The 21,641-nt window shown below is 39.9% G+C and overlaps 1 protein-coding gene and 2 non-coding genes across 3 annotated transcripts; 2 read left to right on the top strand and 1 right to left on the bottom strand.

Moving 5' to 3' along the window:
* Positions 1-804: 804 nt before the first annotated feature.
* On the bottom strand, positions 805-1,866 carry LOC130980893 (uncharacterized). Its single transcript, XM_057904537.1, has 2 exons — positions 1,445-1,866; positions 805-1,246 (listed from the first exon to the last, which is right to left on the bottom strand). The coding sequence occupies exons 1-2, from the start codon at positions 1,864-1,866 to the stop codon at positions 805-807; spliced, it is 864 nt and encodes a 287-aa protein (XP_057760520.1).
* Positions 1,867-13,649: 11,783 nt separating this feature from the next.
* Positions 13,650-13,757, top strand: LOC130984102 (small nucleolar RNA R71). The gene has a single exon (XR_009088058.1). It is a non-coding gene; the product is annotated as a small nucleolar RNA R71 (small nucleolar RNA).
* A 4,966-nt stretch (positions 13,758-18,723) lies between these two features.
* Positions 18,724-18,827, top strand: LOC130983626 (small nucleolar RNA R71). The gene has a single exon (XR_009087608.1). It is a non-coding gene; the product is annotated as a small nucleolar RNA R71 (small nucleolar RNA).
* Positions 18,828-21,641: the final 2,814 nt, after the last annotated feature.

Here is a 21,641-nt window from a genome sequence, read left to right as displayed (position 1 = left end):
ATTCATCATAAAGAGTATTTTATTTTCTATTTTAAAACATAAATTCAAACTGATGCATGACATGGTTCATCTTTCATGAATTTTAGCCTTAGAGCAAATTTGACCTTCTTTGGACTCCTAGCACATGCAGGACACCAAACTTAATGTTTGGCTATATACTTCAAGAAAATGAATGTGTATATATCCTAAGATGGTTATATGATCATCATGCTTGGAAAGCTATTTGAGAGTGCCTTTAGACACACCAAACTTAGGAATCAGACATGTGTTTTAGGATGCTATATGCAGCTATCAAATTTATCCATGAAAGCCTGAATTCATGCTAGAAAAACCATTAATTATTGACATTAAAGAAATAAAAGTAGGAATGCTAAATCATGGGCTGCCTCCCATGGAGCGCTCTTTTATTGTCACTAGCTTGACATTGGTTCTCTGCTAGGGTGGCTGATGATCATAGTACCTCGGCTTGTCCCCTCTCACTGTGAGCCTTTTTCCTGTGTTTTGACGAACAATCTCTATTTACTTCAATGAGAGTATTTTATTGACAGTGTAGAAATCATCAGGTTGTGGAGATGTCTCCACTTGTTGGTAGATCAGTTTCACTTGGTTTCCTTCTGAGAACTCTTCAGTTGGGATTTTCTTATTTCTCCACCATTTTAGAGCCTTTTTCTTGCTCTTCTTCCCTTTTTGTGGTGACCCTTCTTTCTTGGCTGCAGGCTTTATGTCAGGAGCCTTCTTCTTAGTGATCAATCTTGTGGCTTCTTTCTGCAATTCTTCCTCAGCTTTCTTATCCTCATGACCCTTTTATTTTTCTTCAATGCCTGTCTTCTGCACCAAGGGTGAGTTGATGAGTGATTCCTGGGGCTTTTCCTTCCAGTTTAGATCTTCCTCCTCAATTCTCATGCAACCTTTCTTTTTAGCAGGATGCTGCATTTCCTTAAAGACATTTAAAATGATCTGCTCATCATGTGCCCTCAAGGTGATTTCTCTTTTCTCCACATCAATAATGGCTCTTGCTGTGGTTAGGAAAGGCCTTCCTAATATGATAGAATCACTTTCCTCTTCATCTAGATTCAGGATCACAAAATTCGCTGGAAATATGAACTTCCCCACCTTGACTAAGAGATTCTCAACCACTCCATTGGGAATTACCAGTGATCTATCAACCAATTGCAAGGACATCCTTGTAGGCTTCACTTCTTCTATAGACAACCTTCTCATCATAGATAGAGGCATCAAATTGATACTTGATCCCAAATCACACAGTGCTTTATCAATGGAAATGTTACCAATGGTGCATGGAAGAAAGAAACTCCCAGGATCTTTGAGTTACGGTGGGAGACCTTTTTGGATTACTGCACTACACTCTTGGGTCAAGATCACAGTCTCCTTTTTATTCCAACTTCTCTTCTTGTTGATAAGTTTCTTGAGAAATTTTGCATACAATGGCATCTGCTCCAAAGCTTCAGCCAATGGAATGTTGATTTCAAATTTCCTAAAAATTTCTAGAAATTTAGGGAATTGTTGGTCACTCATTTCTTTGTGTAGGCTCTGTGGGTAAGGGAGTTTGGGTACATAGGGCTTCACTCCTCCATTCTTTTTCTCGGATTGTGGCTTCATAATTTCCTTGCCTTTCTTAGAGGTTTGTGTCTCTTTATCATTTTTGTGGTCCCTTTTATCCTCTTCTCTTAGCTTTGTTGCTTCTCTAGTGATGTTCTTTGTGTCTTCTCCAACTGTCTTGCCCCTTCTCAACTGCACAACTTTACATTCCTCCCTTGGGCTGGGGATTGTATCACTTGAAAAAATATTAGTTGGCTGTTCAGCTTGTTTGGCCAATTGCCCCACTTGTCTTTTAAGATTCCTCATCGTGGCCTCTTGCCGCTCTTATCCTTTAATTAGGCTCTCTTGTCCCTTGGCCAAACTTTGTGTGGTCTGAGCAAGTCATTGTGTGGTTTGGGTAAGGGCTTGCAAGGTTGCTTCAAGATTTGAGATCCTTTTTTCCTTATGGTCAATGGGTGGTGGTATGTTGGGATATAATTGTTGTTACTGGAAGTTATTTGGGATGTTGAGGTGAGTATTTTGTGAGTTGTATGATGGTGTGGAGAAATTATTTTGATGGGCTTGTAAATTGTTATGGGGTTGCTGATATGTTTTTTGTGGTTTTTTGTATTGGTTAGTGTGATTTGATGAGTGATTTTAGTTTTTTGTGTTACGGGAGTTGTTGGAGTTAAGGTTCTTTGGCCATTGGTTTTGTTTATCACCCCATCTCAAGTTAGGATGGTTCCTCCATGATGGATTGTATGTGTCACCATGGAAGTCATTTTCAGAAGAACTTGAGGTATTGTGCATGAACTGAACTTGCTCTGGTTACTGCTCAGTGTTTCCTTCTTCAATTTGGCCCTACTCATTTGAGGGTTGACTTGTTGTGTTCACTGCAGCCAATTGAAGTCCATCTATTCTCTTTGCCTTCATCTCCATTTGCTGTTGGATTTATTGGTGCATCAATTTGTTTTGTGCCAAGATAGTATCCACTCCTTCAAGCTCTAATACACCTTTCTTTGGAGCTGGTTGGCGTTGTCTTTGATGAGCATAAAAGTATTGATTGTTGGTCACAGTGTCTATGAGATTCTGAGCTTCTTCAGCTGTCTTCAATAGCTATAGTGAACCTCCTGCAGAGTAATCTAGGGCCTCTTGAGCTTTTAGAGTCAAGCCTTCATAAAAATTCTGAAGTCTGTCCCATTCACTAAACATGTCAGGTGGACATTTTCTAATCAAGGCCTTGTATCTCTTCCATGCCTTATAAAGTGATTCTCCATCCATTTGAGTGAAAGTATGCACTTCTGTCTTCAACCTGATGATTCTCTGAGGTGGATAGAACTTAGCCAAGAATTTGCTCACCAAATCATCCCAGTTATTGATGCTGTCTTTGGGAAATATCTCCAGCCATTGAGATGCCTTATCCCTCAAAGAAAATGGAAATAACATCAACTTGCAGATATCTGAATGCACACCATTTGTCATGACTATTTCACATATCCTCAGGAAGAAAGATAAGTGTTAATTTGAGTCTTTAAGAGGACCCCCTCCATAAGAACAATTATTTTGCACCAAAGTGATAAGTTGAGGTTTTAACTCAAAGTTATTGGCATGAACATTTGGAGTGAGTATACTGCTCCCACAGTTTCTTGGGTTGGGTGATGCTACGATTTTAGGAAATTGCACGATCGGCAAAAATTCCTTCCGGCAAGTGCACCGGTTATCGTCAAGTAAAAACTCACAATAGAGTGAGGTCGAATCCCACAAGGATTGGTTGAGTGAGCAATTCAGATTAGAAGTGTGTTCTAGTTGAGCGGAATCAAGATTTAGATGAGAATTGTGGAATGTAAAATTGGCGGGAAACGTAAATGGCAAGAAATTGAAATTGCGGAATCTTAAATTGCATGAATTAAAGAGCGAGAAGCTAAATTGCTGAAATTAAAAAGGGATCGGGGTGATTGCATGAATTTAATTGCAGAATGTAAAGAGAAAGTGGTAGATCAGAAATGGGGAATTCATTGGGTTTCAGGAGATATTGAGATCTCCGAATCAAAACATTTTTATCCCTTCCTCAACCAATGCGTTCATTGAATTTTGCTTGGCAATCTTATATGATTGGATCCCAATCCCTTGGCTCACCAATTCTCTCTAAAAACAAACAAATTCCCAATCCCTTGGTTTAAATGTTCATAAGAAGAGATGACGCTCGATCACTGATTATACCACACAGTTTCATGAACCACAATTTGGTAGGATTACATGTCACAATATCCATCCAAACCCCAATCCAATTCACTGTGAGAAAGCTTCTCTAGCATGAATCCTCCATTCCTTTCCCAAGGTTCCGAAGGATTCCAATTATGGATAGTTTCTTTCCCAAGACAACTAACCAATGGAATTAGATCGAGAAGCTTTCTAACAAAAATTCAAGAGAAAAGATTGAAGAAGAAGATAAAAGCTATTATTGATTCATTGAATTACAATAGAGCTCCCTAACCCAATGAAAGGGGGTTTAGTGAGTCATAGCTCTGAATTCAATTACAAAAAGTATGAAAACTAGAAAAATGATCCAAAGTTTTCTAACTAACTTAAATTCTATCCTATTTATACACTTTCTAAATTGAGCTTCTGTTGTGTTTCTTGGGCTTTGAGGCCTTTCCCTGATTTCCTTTTGCTTTGGGTTTATGATCCATAATCCTGATGAGGCTGCTGATCCAATTCTGTAACATTCATTGAGCCAACTTAGTGATGATCAAGTAATGACACATGACTCAACAAATTGAAATTCCAGACTCATCAATTCTTCAGGCCCAATCCCATAAACCATGATATTCAATTGGGTTTCATACCAGAGTACGTTTAAGTTAATGTTTGTGCTCAAATGCTAACTTAAAACTGCAATATCTTTGGCCCAGAAACCTTTTCAAATAGTGGTGTTTAAGTTGCAGTTTAAGCTTAAACTGCAACTTAAACGCCAGACACTTCCAGTGATGCCTTTTGTGGAAGCACGTTTAAGTTCCAGTTTAAGCTTAAACTGGAACTTAAACGTTGGACACTCCTGGAGGTGGTATAACTCAAGCACGTTTAAGCTTCAGTTTAAGGTTAAACTGAAGCTTAAACGTGGAAATGGAAGAAAGCAACCCTGGAGGGTAAAATAGTCGAACACGTTTAAGCTTCAGTTTAAGGTTAAACTGAAGCTTAAACGTGGAAATGAAGAAAGCAACCCTGGAGGAGAATTTTGGTCGAACACGTTTAAGCTCCAGTTTAAGGTTAAACTGGAGCTTAAACGTGGAAATGGCTCCCTGGTGCATTTCTCATTTCTGGCGTTTAACTTCCAGTTTAAGGTTAAACTGGAGGTTAAACGCCACTTTCAGCTTTTCCTCAGCTTTCATGATTTTGGCGTTTAAGCTCCAGTTTAAGCTTAAACTGGAGCTTAAACGCCACTGATAGTTCCCAGCATTATATGGCTTGGCAGTTTAAGTTCCAGTTCCAGTTTAAGCTTAAACTGGAACTTAAACTCCACATGTGATATTCAAGCTTCCTTTATTGATTTTGTTGCTTCCTTGCCTAGCCTCTTCTTCCCTGAAGTCATCCAAACAACTGCATCAAAATCTTTCAAAATTTCATGAGAAATCTTCCATTCATAGAATTCAAGTAATATAACTAAAAACTCATGGAATTTGCATCAAAATCATACTGTTTGGATGGTTCATTGCTTTGTTATTCATTTAAGCATTCTTGGTTACTTTAAGCTCAAGAAAATGCATAAAACAACTAAAACTAACAGAAAAATGCTAGTGAAACTAGCCTAAGATGCCTTGGCATCACACAACACCAAACTTAATACTTGCTTGTCCCTAAGCGAGTTCTGAGTTATTTGAGAAGGAAGTATGAAATAGAAAGCAATTACATTGGCTATATTAGCAAGCATTTGAAGTTCATCAGAAGGGTTTTATGCAGAAAGTTGCAGCATCACTTTTTCATTCTTATCAGGCAAGATTATCACTTTTTCACTGCATCCATTAAACACTGCTATGGCCTCTTGTTATTCTTATGTCCTTGGCACTTTTCTCTTCTTTGTTTTTCTTTTTCTTAGAGCTCCTTTGCTCCTTGTTTGCTCAGTGTCATGTGTTGCACAAGCCTTTGGCATTTTCTTTTTCTTATCAGTGCACTACACATATCCACTACAGGCATTTTAGTTCACATTTCTTCTTGAGACATTGGTGCCCAGCACCTCTTTGTGTGACTAAATGTTTTGTATTTAGGTTGCTCTTGATAATGGACTTTTGGTTGATAATCCCGGGTTAGTTAACCCAAGTTACCAAGTGTTGAAACACTCCTCAGAACCTATTCATCCAAGCATATCCTTAATACATAAACACCACAGGCATTTGTCTCATAAGTTCAAACCATTGGTGCCTAGCTTATTTTCTCAATTTTTTTTTTGCTTTTTGGTTGCCCTTTTTCAGTGGCTTTTTCTTCTTCTTTTTCTTTCTTTTTCATGGCCAAAGACATTTATTCATCAAGATCCATAGACAGTATTCAAACTTCTACACAAAAATGATAATTCTACACTCAATTTCCAGTGATCTGACTAAACAATCAAGCATGCATACCACCACTTAATTCTACTTGATTTGTCACTAATTGAGCCAAGTTACTTTTGTTCAAACTTTTCTTTTATTTTTGGAAACAGAACAAGCATGGCAAGCATTTGTTTAAGAAGGTGAAGTTATATCCAAACATCTAGGTATTCACTTTATTCAAAGCAGTAAACCAACACTCATACTAAAAACTTCACATTCCAGAAAGATTCAACAATTACAGTTTAAACCAGAACAAGCATGCTTTTGTTTGCCTTTTAAAGAATGGTCAAGGAACAACACCACCTTGTGAAATTTCTTGTTTTCTCTTTGTTGCCAGGAAACAATTTGATTTCTCCTTCTTCTCCTAGTTGTTGCTTCATGTTCTTTCTAAGATCCTTGTTTCCTTTCCTGCAAAGAGTGATGAAGTTGCTTGCTTCTCAAGCACTTGAGTGGTTAGCTCAACTATGTATGGGCAAGTGTCTGAGTCTTAAGTTGGTGTGTGAACACCAAACTTAGTCTCCTACTTACTCCTCTGCTCTTTGAATCCTTGAATTCTCCTTGGAATGAAGTTGCTACTAAGGATTTTAAGCATTTCTGTGATTGCTTAGAATGGTTGTTCCTTTCATATAATTCAAAGGTTGTTGTGTTCAGTTGATCTCAGGTTGGGTTGCCTCCCAACAAGCGCTTCTTTAACGTCATTATCTTGACGGTTGTCCCTTGTTAGGGTGGATTGTAGTGCTTGATTTCCTCTCCTCTCACTATGAAAACGTCCCCATTTGATTCCTTCATGATTTCCAAATGTTCCATAGAAAGAACTTTCCTGATTGTGAACACTTGAGGGAGCTGGGAAGGAATGGTTTTGAGGCCAGGTGGGATTGGCAGATAATGACTTGATATCACTTTATCTCCCGGAGAGAAACCTTCAGTGGGAATTTTCTTGTTTCTCCACCCTCTTGGCAATTTCTTTACAATTCTTCCCTCTCTCTTGAGGATTTCTTCATTGACCCTTATGCCAGGAGGATCCTTCTGAGCTGTTTCTATTGATTCTTGTGGCTTTAACTCTTGCAATTCTTGTTTGCCTTCCAAGGACTGTTTCAGAGTTTCAGCTGCTGGGTTGCTTTCCTCCAAACACAGATGGCTACTATCATCCTTAGGCTTTTCAGGTTCTGGTTCAGGCTCAGATGCAGGTTTGAAAACATGGAAAATGAGCTGTTCATCATGTATTCTCAAAATTAGCTCTCCTTGTTCTACATCTATGAGCGCTCTAGCAGTGGCTAGAAATGGCCTTCCCAGAATGATAGGGTGTAGGTAGCTTTCCTCCATGTCCAAAATGACAAAGTCTGTGGGGAAGAAATAATTTTCCACTTTCACCAGCACATTCTCAACTACCCCTTCAGCTTGCTTCTGAGTTTTGTCAGCCAGTTGTATGATTACATCAGTGGATCTCACCTCATTCAGTTGTAGCCTCTTCATAAGAGTCAGAGGCATCACATTTATGCTAGCTCCTAGATCACAGAATCCTCTGTCAATTTTTGTTTCCCCTATGATGCAGGGGATATGAAAATTTCCTGGGTCTGTTTTCTTAGAGACTATGTCCTTCTTGATGAGGGCACTGCATTCTTTGTTCATTATTACAGTTTGTCCTCCCTTCAAAACTCTTTTCTTGCTCAGCAATTCCTTCAAATACTTGATATGTGTAGGCATCTGCTGGAGAATCTCAAGAAAGGGAATATTGATTTGGAGAGACTTAAATGTCTCTAAAAACCTTGAATATGTTTTCCCTTTTTCACCTCCTCCTAACCTCTGAGGAAATGGTGCTTTTGGTTGGTATGTTTCCAGCATGCCTTTATTTTGCAGTTCCTTGGCTTGCTCAGTTTCACTTTCCTGCTTAGCTTCTTCCACACCTTTGGTGCACGAAATTGTGAACTATACTTTTTCACAACTCTCATAATCCCTGGTAATGGCTCCAAAAACTTGGTAGCCCAATACCATGGCATTACACAACTTCGCACAACTAACCAGCAAGTGCACTGGGTCGTCCAAGTAATAAACCTTACGTGAGTAAGGGTCGATCCCACGGAGATTGTTAGTATTGAAGCAAGCTATGGTCATCTTGTAAATCTTAGTCAGGCAAACTCAGATATATATGGTGATGAACGAAAATAACATAAAAGATAAAGATAGTGATACTTATGTAATTCATTGGTAGGAACTTCAGATAAGCGCATGAAGATGCCTTCCCTTCCGTCTCTCTGCTTTCCTACTGTCTTCATCCAACCCTTCTTACTCCTTTCCATGGCAAGCTCGTATAGGGTCTCACTGTTGTCAGCAGCTACCTCCCATCCTCGCAGTGAAAGCTAATGCACACACTCTGTCACAGTGCTGCCAATCACCGGTGTGGTTCCCTCCCCTACTGGAATAGAATAACTCTTTTGCGTCTGTCACTAACGCCCAGTAGGTTACAGGTTTGAAGCACGTCACAGTCATTCAATCATTGAATCCTACTCAGAATACCACAGACAAGGTTAGACCTTCCGGATTCTCTTGAATGCTGCCATCAGTTCTTGCCTATACCACGAAGACTCTGATCTCACGGAATGGTTGGCTCGTTTGTCAGGCGAGCACTCGGTTGTCAGGCGATCAACCATGCATCGTGCAATCAGGAATCCAAGAGATATTCACCGAGCCTCAAATGCTTGTAGAACAAGAGTGGTTGTCAGTCACTTTGTTCATGAGTGAGAATGGTGATGGGCGTCAATCATCACCTTCATCATGTTGAAGAACAAGTGATATCTTGGATAAAGAACAAGCGGAATTTGAATGAAAGAACAATAGTAATTGCATTAATACTCGAGGTACAGCAGAGCTCCACACCTTAATCTATGGTGTGTAGAAACTCCACCGTTGAAAATACATAAGCATAAGGTCTAGGCATGGCCGAATGGCCAGCCTCCCAATGATCTAAGAACTAAAATGTCCAAAGATGATCTAGAGATCTAAAAGTGATCAAAAGATTTCTATACAATAGTAAAAGGTCCTACTTATAAGAAACTAGTAGCCTAGGGTGTACAGAAATGAGTAAATGACATAAAAATTCTCTTCCGGGCCCACTTGGTGTGTGCTTGGGCTGAGCAATGAAGCAATTTCGTGTAGAGACTCTTCTTGGAGTTAAACGCCAGCTTTGGTGCCAGTTTGGGCGTTTAACTCCCATTTGGGTGCCAGTTCCAGCGTTTAACGCTGGGATTCCTTGAGGTGACTTTGAACGCCGGTTTGGGCCATCAAATCTTGGGCAAAGTATGGACTATTATATATTGCTGGAAAGCCCAGGATGTCTACTTTCCAACGCCGTTGAGAGCGCGCCAATTGGGCTTCTGTAGCTCCAGAAAATCCGCTTCGAATGCAGGGAGGTCAGAATCCAACAGCATCTGCAGTCCTTTTTGGTCTCAGAATCAGATTTTTGCTCAGGTCCCTCAATTTCAGCCAGAAAATACCTGAAATCACAGAAAAACACACAAACTCATAGTAAAGTCCAGAAAAGTGAATTTTAATTAAAAACTAATAAAAATATACTAAAAACTAACTATATCATATCAAAAACATACTAAAAACAATGCCAAAAAGTATACAAATTATCCGCTCATCACAACACCAAACTTAAATTGTTGCTTGTCCTCAAGCAACTGAAAATCAAATAAGATAAAAAGAAGAGAATATGCAATGAATTCCAAAAACATCTGTGAAGATCAGTATTAATCAGATGAGCGGGGCTTTTAACTTTTTGCCTCCGAACAGTTTTGGCATCTCACTCTATCCTTTGAAATCCAGAATGGTTGGCTTCTTTAGGAACTTAGAATCCAGATAGTGTTAATGATTCTCTTAGTAAAGTATGATGATTCTTGAACATAGCTATTTATTGAGTCTTGGCTGTGGCCCAAAGCACTCTGTCTTCCAGTATTACCACCGGATACATACATGCCACAGACACATAATTGGGTGAACCTTTTCAGATTGTGACTCAGCTTTGCTAAAGTCCCCAATTAGAGGTGTCCAGGGTTCTTAAGCACACTCTTATTGCCTTGGATCACAACTCTTATTCCTTTCTTTTTTTTTTTCGTTTTTTTTTTTGAAATGCTTTTTCTTGCTTCAAGAATCATTTTATTGATTTTTCAGATCCTCAGTAACATGTCTCCTTTTTCATCATTTTTTCAAGAGCCAACATCCATGAACCACAAATTCAAAAGACATATGCACTGTTTAAGCATACATTCAGAGAACAAAAATATTGCCACCACATCAAAATAATTAAACTATTATAAAATTCAAAATTCATGCAATTCTTTCTTTTATCAATTAGGCACGTTTTTATTGAAGAAAGGTGATGGATTCATAGGACATTCATAACTTTAAGGCATAGACACCAAGACACTAATGATCGTAAGACACAAACATGGATAAACATAAGCATTAAAATTCGAAAAAACAGAAGAACAATAACAAGGAAATCAAAGAACGGGTCCACCTTAGTGATGGCGGCTCTTTCTTGCTCTTGAAGATCCTATGGAGTGCTTGAGCTCCTCAATGTCTCTTCCTTGTCTTTGTTGCTCCTCCCTCATGATTCTTTGATCTTCTCTAATTTCATGAAGGATGATGGAGTGTTCTTGATGCTCCACCCTCAGTTGTCCCATGTTGGAACTTAGTTCTCCTAGGGAGGTGTTTAGTTGCTCCCAATAGTTTTGTGGAGGAAAATTCATCCCTTGAGGAATCTCAGGGATCTCATGGCGGATCTCCGGATATTCACCCTTTTTGAGTGAAAAGGGGACCTCGGAGATCACCTTCTTCAAGGCCACAACTTCATAGAAGTGGTCTTGATGCACCCTTGAGAGGAATCTATCCATCTCCCATGACTCGGAGGTGGAAGCTTTTGCCTTCCCTTTCCTCTTTTTAGAGGTTTCTCCGGCCTTGGATGCCATAAATGGTTATGGAAAAACAAAAAGCAATGCTTTTACCACACCAAACTTAAAATGTTTGCTCGTCCTCGAGCAAAAGAAGAAAGAAGAGAGTAGAAGAAGAAGAAATGAGGAAGAAGGGAGATGGTAGTGTGTTCGGCCAAGAAGGGTAAGAAAGGGGGTTTAGGTTGTGTGAAAATGAAGAGTTGAAGAAGGGTATTTATAGGAGAGAGGGGGGTAAAGGTTCGGCCATTATGGGTGGGTTTGGGAGGGGAAGTGGTTTGAATTTGAAGGGTGAGGTTGGTGGGGTTTTATGAAGGATGGATGTGAGTGGTGAAGAGAAAGATGGGATTTGATAGGTGAGGGGTTTTTGGGGAAGAGGTGTTGAGGTGATTGGTGAATAGGGGAAGAAGAGAGAGAGTGATGGTAGGGTCCTGTGGGGTCCACAGATCCTGTAGTGTCAAGGAAAAGTCATCCCTGCACTAAATGTTGCTCAAAATCACGTTTTGAGCCATTTCTGGCGTTAAACGCCGGGCTGGTGCCCATTCCTGGCGTTTAACGCCAGGTTGTTGCCCTTTACTGGCGTTTAACGCCAGTCTGGTGCCCCTTTCTGGCGTTAAACGCCCAGAATGGTGCCAGACTGGGCGTTAAACGCCCAACAGCTAGCATTACTGGCGTTTGAACGCCAGTTTCTTCTCCTCCAGGGTGTGCTATTTTTCTTCCTGTTTTTCATTCTGTTTTTGCTTTTTTCATTGTTTTTGTGACTTCTTATGATCATCAACCTACAAAAAAGATAAAATAACAAAAGAAAATAATTAATTATAAAACATTGGGTTGCCTCCCAACAAGCGCTTCTTTAATGTCATTAGCTTGACAGAGGGCTCTCATGGAGCCTCAGAAATGCTCAGAACCGTGTTGAAACCTCCCAACACCAAACTTAGAGTTTGAATGTGGGGTTTCAACACCAAACTTAGAGTTTGGTTGTGGCCTCCCAACACCAAACTTAGAGTTTGACTGTGGGGGCTCTGCTTGGCTCTGTTTTGAGAGAAGCTCTTCATGCTTCCTCTCCATGATGATAGAGGGATGTCCTTGGGCCTTAAACACCAAGGATTCTTCATTCACTTGAATGATCAACTCTCCTCTGTCAACATCAATCACAGCCTTTGCTGTGGCTAGGAAGGGTCTGCCAAGGATGATGGATTCATCCATGCACTTCCCAGTCTCTAGGACTATGAAATCAGTAGGGATGTACTGGTCTTCAACTTTAACCAGAACATCCTCTACAAGTCCATGGGCTTGTTTTCTTGAGTTGTCTGCCATCTCTAATGAGATTCTTGCAGCTTACACCTCTAAGATCCCTAATTTCTCCATTACAGAGAGGGGCATGAGGTTTACACTTGACCCTAAGTCACACAAGGCCTTCTTGAAGGTCATGGTGCCTATGGTACAAGGTATAGAAAACTTCCCAGGATCCTGCCTCTTTTGAGGCAGTTTCTGCCTAGACAAGTCATCCAGTTCTTTGGTGAGCAAGGGAGGTTCATCCTCCCAAGTCTCATTTCCAAATAACTTGTCATTTAGTTTCATGATTGCTCCAAGGTATTTAGCAACTTGCTCTTCAGTAACATACTCATCCTCTTCAGAGGAAGAATACTCATCAGAGCTCATGAATGGCAGAAGTAAGTCCAATGGAATCTCTTATGGTCTCATTTTGAGCCTCAGATTCCCAAGGTTCCTCATTGAGGAACTCAGAGGAGAGTGGTGCACGCCCACTGAGGTCTTCCTCAGTGGCGTCCTCCTCCTCTCTTTCCTCTCCATATTCGGCCATATTGATGGCTTTGCACTCTCCTTTTGGATTTTCTTCTGTGTTGCTTGGAAGAGTACTTGGAGGGGGTTCAGTAACTTTCTTGCTCAGCTGTCCCACTTGTGCCTCCAAATTTCTAATGGAGGACCTTGTTTCATTCATGAAACTTTGAGTGGTTTTAATTAGATCAGAGACCATGGTTGCTAAGTCAGAGGGGTTCTGCTTAGGATTCTCTGTCTGTTGCTGAGAAGATGATGGAAAAGGTTTGCCATTGTTAAACCTGTTTCTTCCACCATTATTATTAAAACCTTGTTGAGGTCTCTCTTGATTCTTCCATGAGAGATTTGGGTGATTTCTCCATGAAGAATTATAGGTGTTACCATAGGGCTCTCCTAGGTAATTCACCTCTTCCATTGAAGGGTTCTCAGGATCATAAGCTTCTTCCTCAGATGAAGCATCCTTTGTACTGTTTGGTGTATTTTGCATTCCAGACAGACTTTGAGAAATCAAATTGACTTGTTGAGTCAATATCTTGTTCTGAGCCAATATGGCATTCAGAGTGTCAATCTCAAGAACTCCTTTCTTCTGACTAGTCCCATTGTTCACAGGATTCCTTTCAGAAGTGTACATGAATTGGTTATTTGCAACTATTTCAATCAATTCTTGAGCTTCTGCAGGCGTCTTCTTCAGATGAAGAGATCCTCCAGCAGAGCTATCCAAGGACATCTTAGATAGTTCAGAGAGACCATCATAGAAAATACCTATGATGCTCCATTCAGAAAGCATGTCTGAAGGACATCTTCTGATTAATTGTTTGTATCTTTCCCAAGCTTCATAGAGGGATTCTCCATCCTTCTGTCTGAAGGTTTGGACTTCCACTCTAAGCTTACTCCATCTTTGTGGTGGAAAGAACTTTGCCAAGAAGGCATTGACTAGCTTTTCCCAAGAGTCCAGGCTTTCTTTAGGTTGAGAATCCAACCATATTCTAGCTCTGTCTCTTACAGCAAAAGGGAATAGCATCAGTCTATAGACTTCAGGGTCTACCCCATTAGTCTTGACTGTGTCACAGATTTGCAAGAATTCAGCTAAAAACTGATGAGGATCTTCCATTGGAAGTCCATGGAACTTGCAATTCTGTTGCATTAGAGAAACTAATTGAGGCTTAAGCTCAAAGTTGTTTGCTCCAATGGCAGGGATAGAGATGCTTCTCCCATAGAAGTCGGGAGTAGGTGCAGTAAAGTCACCCAGCACCTTCCTTGCATTGTTGGCATTGTTGTTGTTTTCGGCTGCCATGGGTTCTTCTTCTTTGAAGAATTCGGTCAGGTCCTCTAAAGAGAGTTGTGCTTTGGCTTCTCTTAGCTTTCTCTTCAAGGTCCTTTCGGGTTCAGGATCAGCTTCAACAAGAATGTCTTTGTCTCTGCTCCTGCTCATATGAAAGAGAAGAGAAAAAGAAAATGTGGAATCCTCTATGTCACAGTATAGAGATTCCTTGAAATGTCAGAGGAAAAGAGAAATGGAAAGAAGAAGGAGAAGAAGAATTCGAACTTTAATTAGATAAGGTTCGAATTGTGCATTTAGAAGGAGTGGTACTCCGTAAATAGAAGGATGTGAGAAGGAGGGAAGAGGATTTTCGAAAATTCAATTAAAAGATTTTGAAAACATTTTGAAAATTTGATTGATAATTTTCGAAAATTGAAAGTGGAAGAGAAATCAAGTGATTTTTGAAAAAGATTTTGAAATTAGAAACTAAAAGATTTGATTGAAAACTAATTTGAAAAAGATATGATTGAAAATATTTGATTGAAAAGTTATGGTTTTAAGAAGATATGATTGAGAAGATATGATTTGAAAACATTTTTAAGAGATATGATTTGAAAACAATTTGAAAAGATATGATTTTAAAAATTAATGACTTGCCTAACAAGAAAAGATATGATTTAAACATTAAAACCTTTCTCAACAGAAAAGGCAACAAATTTGAGATGTTCAATCAAATCATTAATTGTTAGTAAGTATCTTAGAAAAAGGAAAGAAATTGATTTTGAAAACATTTGATTGAAAAGATTTGATTTGAAAAAGATTTGATTTTGAAAAACTTGAAAAAAATTGATTTGAAAACAAAATCTTCCCCCTAGCACCATCCTGGCGTTAAACGCCCAGAATGGTATACATTCTGGCGTTTAACGCCCAAAATGCTACCTCTTTGGGCGTTAAACGGCCAACCAGGTGCCCTGGCTGGCGTTTAAACGCCAGTCTGCCTTCTTCACTGGGCATTTTTGAATGCTCAGCTTTTTCTGTATAATTCCTCTGCAGTGTGTTCTGAATCTTCAATCCCTTGTATCATTGACTTGAAAATACACAAATTGAAAATATTTTTGGATTTTTAATAATAAAGAATAATCAAAATGTAACTAGAATCAAATAACAATGCATGCAAGACACCAAACTTAGCAGTTTGTATACTACTGACACTAATGAAAATGCATATGAGACACATGAACACTCAAGTCAAGAGAATTTAAAGATCAGAGCTAGTAAATCATCAAGAACATCTTGAAGATCACTAAGACATATGAATGCATGCAATTGACACCAAACTTATGATGAGACACTAGACTCTAACAAGAAATATTTTTGAATTTTATGATTTTTTTAATTTTTAAATTTTTTTTTTGTGTTTTTCGAAAATTAAGTGGAAAAAGAAGGTATCAAAATTCTTAATGAGAATTCCAGGAATCAGTGCAATGCTAGTCTAAGACTCCGGTCCAGGAATTAGACATGGCTTCACAGCCAGCCAAGCTTCCAAAGAAAGCTTCGGTCCAAAACACTAGACATGACCAAAGGTCAGCCAAGCCTTAGCAAATCACTGCTCCAAAAGCAAGATTGATATGAAATCAACAAGCTCTTGTGGTGATAAGTTGAAACCTCGGTCCAATCAGATTAGACATGGCTTCTCAGCCAGCCAGATTTCAACAAATCATCATGAAACTCTAGAATTCATCTTCAAGAATTTCGAAAAAAAATACCTAATCTAAGCAACAAGATGAACCGTCAGTTGTCCAGCCTGAACAATCCCGGGCAATAACACCAAAAATTTGATGTTGTTGCCGGATCTTGGCACTGGTGTTACCAAAGGCTTGCTCAAAACTAGAACAATCCCCGGCAACGGCGCCAAAAACTTGGTGCGCGAAATTGTGAACTATACTTTTTCACAACTCTCATAATCCCTGGTAATGGCTCCAAAAACTTGGTAGCCCAATACCATGGCATTACACAACTTCGCACAACTAACCAGCAAGTGCACTGGGTCGTCCAAGTAATAAACCTTACGTGAGTAAGGGTCGATCCCACGGAGATTGTTAGTATTGAAGCAAGCTATGGTCATCTTGTAAATCTTAGTCAGGCAAACTCAGATATATATGGTGATGAACGAAAATAACATAAAAGATAAAGATAGTGATACTTATGTAATTCATTGGTAGGAACTTCAGATAAGCGCATGAAGATGCCTTCCCTTCCGTCTCTCTGCTTTCCTACTGTCTTCATCCAACCCTTCTTACTCCTTTCCATGGCAAGCTCGTATAGGGTCTCACTGTTGTCAGCAGCTACCTCTCATCCTCGCAGTGAAAGCTAATGCACACTCTGTCACAGTGCTGCCAATCACCGGTGTGGTTCCCTCCCCTACCGGAATAGAATAACTCTTTTGCGTCTGTCACTAACGCCCAGTAGGTTACAGGTTTGAAGCACGTCACAGTCATTCAATCATTGAATCCTACTCAGAATACCACAGACAAGGTTAGACCTTCCGGATTCTCTTGAATGCTGCCATCAGTTCTTGCCTATACCACGAAGACTCTGATCTCACGGAATGGTTGGCTCGTTTGTCAGGCGAGCACTCGGTTGTCAGGCGATCAACCATGCATCGTGCAATCAGGAATCCAAGAGATATTCACCGAGCCTCAAATGCTTGTAGAACAAGAGTGGTTGTCAGTCACTTTGTTCATGAGTGAGAATGGTGATGGGCGTCAATCATCACATTCATCATGTTGAAGAACAAGTGATATCTTGGATAAAGAACAAGCGGAATTTGAATGAAAGAACAATAGTAATTGCATTAATACTCGAGGTACAGCAGAGCTCCACACCTTAATCTATGGTGTGTAGAAACTCCACCGTTGAAAATACATAAGCATAAGGTCTAGGCATGGCCGAATGGCCAGCCTCCCAATGATCTAAGAACTAAAATGTCCAAAGATGATCTAGAGATCTAAAAGTGATCAAAAGATTTCTATACAATAGTAAAAGGTCCTACTTATAAGAAACTAGTAGCCTAGGGTGTACAGAAATGAGTAAATGACATAAAAATTCTCTTCCGGGCCCACTTGGTGTGTGCTTGGGCTGAGCAATGAAGCAATTTCGTGTAGAGACTCTTCTTGGAGTTAAACGCCAGCTTTGGTGCCAGTTTGGGCGTTTAACTCCCATTTGGGTGCCAGTTCCAGCGTTTAACGCTGGGATTCCTTGAGGTGACTTTGAACGCCGGTTTGGGCCATCAAATCTTGGGCAAAGTATGGACTATTATATATTGCTGGAAAGCCCAGGATGTCTACTTTCCAACGCCGTTGAGAGCGCGCCAATTGGGCTTCTGTAGCTCCAGAAAATTCGCTTCGAATGCAGGAAGGTCAGAATCCAACAGCATCTGCAGTCCTTTTTGGTCTCAGAATCAGATTTTTGCTCAGGTCCCTCAATTTCAGCCAGAAAATACCTGAAATCACAGAAAAACACACAAACTCATAGTAAAGTCCAGAAAAGTGAATTTTAATTAAAAACTAATAAAAATATACTAAAAACTAACTATATCATATCAAAAACATACTAAAAACAATGCCAAAAAGTATACAAATTATCCGCTCATCAACCTTCCTTCAAGATTTCTGGCTCCTGTTCTGAGGGTCTGATTCCTTCTTCTTCTGAGACTTCCTTCAATATGGTGATGGCCTTGCATTCTTCCCATCTCACTCCCTTTTGTTCCCCTTTAGGATTCTTTTCTGTGTCGCTAGGGAACACTGCAGTTGACTTGGGGGCCTGTTGAGATAGCTCTCCTACTCGAGACTCCATCCTCTTGAGTTTTTCACCATGGTTCCTTAAGGTAGATCTCACATCATCCCTAAAGCTTTTCAACTCACTTATGTCCTGACCCATGTTTGCAAGCATTCCTTCTATCCTGTTTAATTGATCTTGAAATTGTTGGTTCGGATTAGGTTGGGCAGGTTGATTATTTTGGCCATGATATGGTGGTTGGGAGTAAGTGTTTTGTGTGGCTTGGTATGATCTTTGGTTGGAGTTTTGGTATGTGGAATTGTTATGTTGGTTGGGGTTGTAAGGTTTGTGGTTTTGTGGTTGGGTTTGCTGGTTTCCCCACCCAAAGTTTGGGTGGTTTTTCCAGCCTGGGTTGTAAGTGTTGGAATGTGGATCATATGGTTGCCTTTGTTGATTTCCCACATAGTTGGCCTCTTCCCAATCACCTCCTTCAGTGCTTACCTCCTCTTGATCTTGTGTGTGTATTGCAGCCACTTGATTTGTTTCTAATTTCCTGGTGAGCTCTGCTAGTTGCTTGGCAAACACCTTGTTTTGGGCTAGAATTGTATCAACATGGTTCAGCTCCATGACTCCCTTAGTGTTGTGTCTCTCTGAAGCATAGTAGTACTCATTCTCAGCCACTGTCTCAATCACTTCAATGGATTCTTCCACAGTCTTTTTCCTGTTCAATGAACCTCCTGATGAATGGTCTACAGCCTTCCTTGATTCATAAGAAAGTCCATCATAGAAAATATGCAATTGCACCCAGTCATGGAACATGTCTGGTGGGCATTTCCTTGTCAAATCCTTGAACCTCTCCCATGCCTCGTAGAGAGTTTCACCATCTTGTTGTCTAAAAGTCTGAACCTCAGATCGAAGCCTATTGACCTTTTGTGGGGGGTAGAAACATGCCAGAAACTTGCTTTCCACCTCATCCCAGGTTGTTAGGCTCCCCCTTGGGAATGATTCCAGCCACTTAGCTGCCTTGTCCCTAAGTGAAAATGGGAACAAGAGCAGTTTATAGGCATCTTCCTGGACTCCATTGGACTTCACAGTGTCGCAAATTCTCAGGAATTTTGTGAGATGTTGGTTTGGATCTTCATTAGCACTCCCACCAAATGAACAATGATTCTCCACCAGTGATATTAGCTGTGGTTTGAGTTCAAAATTGTTGGCCTGAATGGGTGGTTTCTGAATGCTGCTACCACAATTCCCAGAGGTGGGGTTTATGTATGAACCAAGAACCCTCCTCTCGGGAATGGCATTGTTTCCATCAGCTCTCTCATGGTTGTGAACTTCTCTATCCATGTTGAGATCTAGAGCTTCCTCAAAATTGTCCTCAGATTCTCCTTCAGATTCTTCTTCTCCCAGTACTCTCTTCCCTCTTGCTTCCCTTCTAAGTTTATGAAGGGTCCTCTCTGGTTCGGTATATGGAGGAGTTGATGTCTCTCCTCTCCTACCTGTCATACAAGAACACAGCACAGGCAACAAACAAGTGAAATACTCTTGGTTAATGGAAGAGTATGGTTAGAGTATTGAGGAATTAATTCAAATAGTTAGTGAGTCAGTGAGTTAGTTGCTTGAATTTAAAGGCATAAAGAAAGAAAGCAAGTAACAGAGTGCAGAAATTAAAATTCAACAAGTAACTTGAACTGAATTAACAAAACAAGAAAAATGCTCAATCTAGTTAACTTCCAATTTGAGAATTGTCAATCGAAAACCAATCCCCGGCAACGGCGCCATAAACTTGATGCTACGATTTTAGGAAATTGCACGATCGGCAAAAATTCCTTCCGGCAAGTGCACCGGTTATCGTCAAGTAAAAACTCACAATAGAGTGAGGTCGAATCCCACAAGGATTGGTTGAGTGAGCAATTCGGATTAGAAGTGTGTTCTAGTTGAGCGGAATCAAGATTTAGATGAGAATTGCGGAATGTAAAATTGGCGGGAAACGTAAATGGCAAGAAATTAAAATTGCGGAATCTTAAATTGCATGAATTAAAGAGCGAGAAGCTAAATTGCTGAAATTAAAAAGGGATCGGGGTGATTGCATGAATTTAATTGCAGAATGTAAAGAGAAAGTGGTAGATCAGAAATGGGGAATTCATTGGGTTTCAGGAGATATTGAGATCTCCGAATCAAAACATTTTTATCCCTTCCTCAACCAATGCGTTCATTGAATTTTGCTTGGCAATCTTATATGATTGGATCCCAATCCCTTGGCTCACCAATTCTCTCTAAAAACAAACAAATTCCCAATCCCTTGGTTTAAATGTTCATAAGAAGAGATGACGCTCGATCACTGATTATACCACACAGTTTCATGAACCACAATTTGGTAGGATTACATGTCACAATATCCATCCAAACCCCAATCCAATTCACTGTGAGAAAGCTTCTCTAGCATGAATCCTCCATTCCTTTCCCAAGGTTCCGAAGGATTCCAATTATGGATAGTTTCTTTCCCAAGACAACTAACCAATGGAATTAGATCGAGAAGCTTTCTAACAAAAATTCAAGAGAAAAGATTGAAGAAGAAGATAAAAACTATTATTGATTCATTGAATTACAATAGAGCTCCCTAACCCAATGAAAGGGGGTTTAGTGAGTCATAGCTCTGAATTCAATTACAAAAAGTATGAAAACTAGAAAAATGATCCAAAGTTTTCTAACTAACTTAAATTCTATCCTATTTATACACTTTCTAAATTGAGCTTCTGTTGTGTTTCTTGGGCTTTGAGGCCTTTCCCTGATTTCCTTTTGCTTTGGGTTTATGATCCATAATCCTGATGAGGCTGCTGATCCAATTCTGTAACATTCATTGAGCCAACTTAGTGATAATCAAGTAATGACACATGACTCAACAAATTGAAATTCCAGACTCATCAATTCTTCAGGCCCAATCCCATAAACCATGATATTCAATTGGGTTTCATACCAGAGTACGTTTAAGTTAATGTTTGTGCTCAAATGCTAACTTAAAACTGCAATATCTTTGGCCCAGAAACCTTTTCAAATAGTGGTGTTTAAGTTGCAGTTTAAGCTTAAACTGCAACTTAAACGCCAGACACTTCCAGTGATGCCTTTTGTGGAAGCACGTTTAAGTTCCAGTTTAAGCTTAAACTGGAACTTAAACGTTGGACACTCCTGGAGGTGGTATAACTCAAGCACGTTTAAGCTTCAGTTTAAGGTTAAACTGAAGCTTAAACGTGGAAATGGAAGAAAGCAACCCTGGAGGGTAAAATAGTCGAACACGTTTAAGCTTCAGTTTAAGGTTAAATTGAAGCTTAAACGTGGAAATGAAGAAAGCAACCCTGGAGGAGAATTTTGGTCGAACACGTTTAAGCTCCAGTTTAAGGTTAAACTGGAGCTTAAACGTGGAAATGGCTCCCTGGTGCATTTCTCATTTCTGGCGTTTAACTTCCAGTTTAAGGTTAAACTGGAGGTTAAACGCCACTTCAGCTTTTCCTCAGCTTTCATGATTTTGGCGTTTAAGCTCCAGTTTAAGCTTAAACTGGAGCTTAAACGCCACTGATAGTTCCCAGCATTATATGGCTTGGCAGTTTAAGTTCCAGTTTAAGCTTAAACTGGAACTTAAACTCCACATGTGATATTCAAGCTTCCTTTATTGATTTTGTTGCTTCCTTGCCTAGCCTCTTCTTCCCTGAAGTCATCCAAACAACTGCATCAAAGTCT

Source organism: Arachis stenosperma, chromosome 5, assembly GCF_014773155.1.
Source record: "Arachis stenosperma cultivar V10309 chromosome 5, arast.V10309.gnm1.PFL2, whole genome shotgun sequence".
Lineage (NCBI taxonomy): Eukaryota > Viridiplantae > Streptophyta > Magnoliopsida > Fabales > Fabaceae > Arachis > Arachis stenosperma.
This window is presented reverse-complemented; position numbering and strand designations above follow the sequence as displayed.